The sequence below is a fragment of the Triticum aestivum genome, unplaced genomic scaffold (genome assembly GCF_018294505.1).
Source record: "Triticum aestivum cultivar Chinese Spring unplaced genomic scaffold, IWGSC CS RefSeq v2.1 scaffold28606, whole genome shotgun sequence".
Classification (NCBI taxonomy): Eukaryota; Viridiplantae; Streptophyta; class Magnoliopsida; order Poales; family Poaceae; genus Triticum; species Triticum aestivum.
The window spans coordinates 12,962-15,692 of NW_025229503.1; the positions used below are offsets into that span (position 1 = coordinate 12,962).

Sequence of the window (2,731 nt, forward strand, 5' to 3'; positions counted from 1 at the left end):
TGTAGTATGCAAACAATAGTAATATAATTATGTAGTTATCACACATATTGCATAGTATTTATGTGTAATTGTGTATACATTTACACTCACCCAACATTTCAACATATCCACAAAAGAAAAGTAAAAATCAATTTTTAGGCTGAATAAAAACTAACTTTTTGTTAGGGTAAAGGCCTTTTTTTTGCTCAAAGTCCACAGAGTGTGGGATACAAACTTGGTCATGTGGCTGGTCCAACCACACATGATGCCCCGGAAGTAAAGACAAAGCAAATTTAGCTAATTTATGAGCTTCGATATTAACCTCACGTCTCTCAAAAGAAAAGTTACAAGTAAGTGGTGGCGATCCTGATTTTATCTCTCTGATGATGACTCCGCAGGGCCCCTGGTTACCTGTTTGTAGTCAGACGCCACAATAAGCTGCTGTTGATTAAGATCCTCCACCAAGGCAATGGCCTCCCAGCAGGCTATCGCTTCCAGTGTAGCTGCGTCCCAAACTCCTGCGATGACTATGGCTGAGCTTCCCATAAAAACGCCTTGGCTGTCTCTGCATATGACTTCCGCCGAGCCTCCTCTTTGTGATCTAACAAAGGAAGAGAGAGGAGGGCTTGATCGCACAGTTAATGGGCTTCGGCCCTGATGCAAATGGACTGGCAAAAATATAGGTACTGTCCAGAAAAAAAAAAGCCCACCACAGGCCAGGAAAAAACACAGCACGAAACTCAGAGAAAAAAAATTGAATGACCAAGAAATGGGCTGAACCCAATATACAATTGAGGAAACTTACAAGTAGCTAAAGTGATATTCATAACCATATAGTGCAGATCACTCTTACAGGACTTGACCACTGTCACACCACATGTTCACATCTCTTACACGTACGTATATATAGGTGATATGTGGATATGGAAATATAAAAGATTGCATTGCATGCACTTTATTGAATATATATGCGATGTGTTTTTTATTCCTTCTTTCTAATTACCTAGGTAGCGGCACGCAGCAGCATCGTCTCCACAGTGAACCCCGGTCCAAATCCCATCATCACCCCCCAGCCTTCATCATGGCCAGCTCCCTCTCCTTCAGGATCTTCTCTTTGGCGCCTGACCTCATCGAGCACGAAGATCACCGTGGCGCCCAGCATGTTCCCGTACTCTCTCACCACGGTTCTGCTCGCCGCCAGCTTCCCAGGAGCAAGCCGGAGTGCCCTGACGATGTGGTCCAACATCGCACTGCTGCCGGGATGCACGGCCCAGAAGAGGCTGTTCCATTCGACGACACCTTCGATGCCGGCTAGGCGGTCGCCAAACGCATCCAACAAGCACTGCTCAACGATGCCCGCCGCCAGTCTTGGCAGTCCGGTGGCAATGGTCCCGCCGATGCCACCGCTGCTGAGCTGCATGGTGAGCATGTGCTCGGTGTCTGGTATCATGTACTGGGAGGCTGACACCATCTCAAACAGCGGGCGCTCGTGGACGTAGGGTTCAGCACCCACGATGACGGCACCTGCACCGTCACCGAAGAGTCCCTGGGGGATGAGGGTGTCGAAGGAGTCCGCCTCGTCGGGCCCGCGGAAGGCGGTGATAGTGAGCTCGACGCAGGCCACGAGGACGCGCGCGCCGCGGTTGTTCTCGGCGAGGTCTTTGGCTATGCGTAGGGCGGCGCATCCGGAAGCGCAGCCGTTGAGCTGGAGCATAGTGCGCATGACATCATGGCGGAGGCCGAGGAGTGTGACCAAGCGGACGTCGGCCCCCGGCGCATGTGACCCCGCGTTGGTGCTGACGACGAGATGGGTGATGTCGCTCGCCGGACGGCCCCACTCGGCGATGGCGTTCGCGGCAGCCGACGCAGCGAGCTCGGGGGAGGCGGTAGCCACGACATCCAGCCGGGAGTCGAGGGACAAGTCCGGGTGCGTGGCGAGCAGTTTGTCCGTGTGGTGGAAGAAACGCCTGTTGATGCCCGTCATCCCGCATAGTTTGGCGAAGGTGCGCTTGAGGTCGGTGAGGTGGTCGCTCTTGGTGACGCTGAAGTAGTAGTCGGGGTAGTCTTCCTGAGGCACGCAGTGGGGCGGGTTCGCCGTGCCGATGGCGAGCACCGCCGCCGGCCCGTCCGCACGCTGAGCAACACGGATCTCGCTCAAGGTAGTGGCTGGGATGCTGCTGTTGCTTGCCATGGTCGCCTTCCTGCATGCACGCAATATTAAAGAGTCAGTTTCCTTGAAAAGCGATCGATCTTAGGTTTTAAAACACCATTACCTTCTACTCCTATCCTACTCGATAGATAGCTGAACACAAGTGCCTAAATTGGATAAAGCAGAGACGATCGAGAGAGGTATGTATTGAGCGAGCTACCTACTCCACCTTACAAAGAACAAAGCAAACAAGGCGAGAGGCTGATCAAATGATTAATGTGCGTTGGGAGATGGGAGGAGGCGGCAAGTATTTAAGGACGTGCCGAGCAGGGCTCATGCCCCATGCAGAAGGGCGAGATACGGGGGGTAGGCCGTGTGGCGGTGACGCAAGCACATGCGTGGCAAGTGACCGGCGGCACGCTATGTGCTATGTGCATGCAGATCAACGGAGGAATAATCAACGAAGCTGTCCCCTTCACGTACCACGATCAATCAATCCGGCGGCCTTCGCATGTTTTTCGTGCATGCATGCATGGAACAATCCTGCATGGGACCACATATATGTGTCGCGCGCAACGAGTTAGGAAAAACTTCTTCCAGAAC

The 2,731-nt window shown here is 52.7% G+C and overlaps 1 protein-coding gene across 1 annotated transcript; it reads right to left on the reverse strand.

The window, feature by feature from the left end:
- Positions 1-719: 719 nt before the first annotated feature.
- LOC123175145 (bisdemethoxycurcumin synthase) lies at positions 720-2,506 on the reverse strand. The gene is made up of 2 exons (XM_044590146.1): positions 2,253-2,506; positions 720-2,180 (listed from the first exon to the last, which is right to left on the reverse strand). The coding sequence occupies exon 2, from the start codon at positions 2,168-2,170 to the stop codon at positions 983-985; it is 1,188 nt and encodes a 395-aa protein (XP_044446081.1). The 5' UTR covers positions 2,171-2,180; positions 2,253-2,506; the 3' UTR covers positions 720-982.
- Positions 2,507-2,731: the final 225 nt, after the last annotated feature.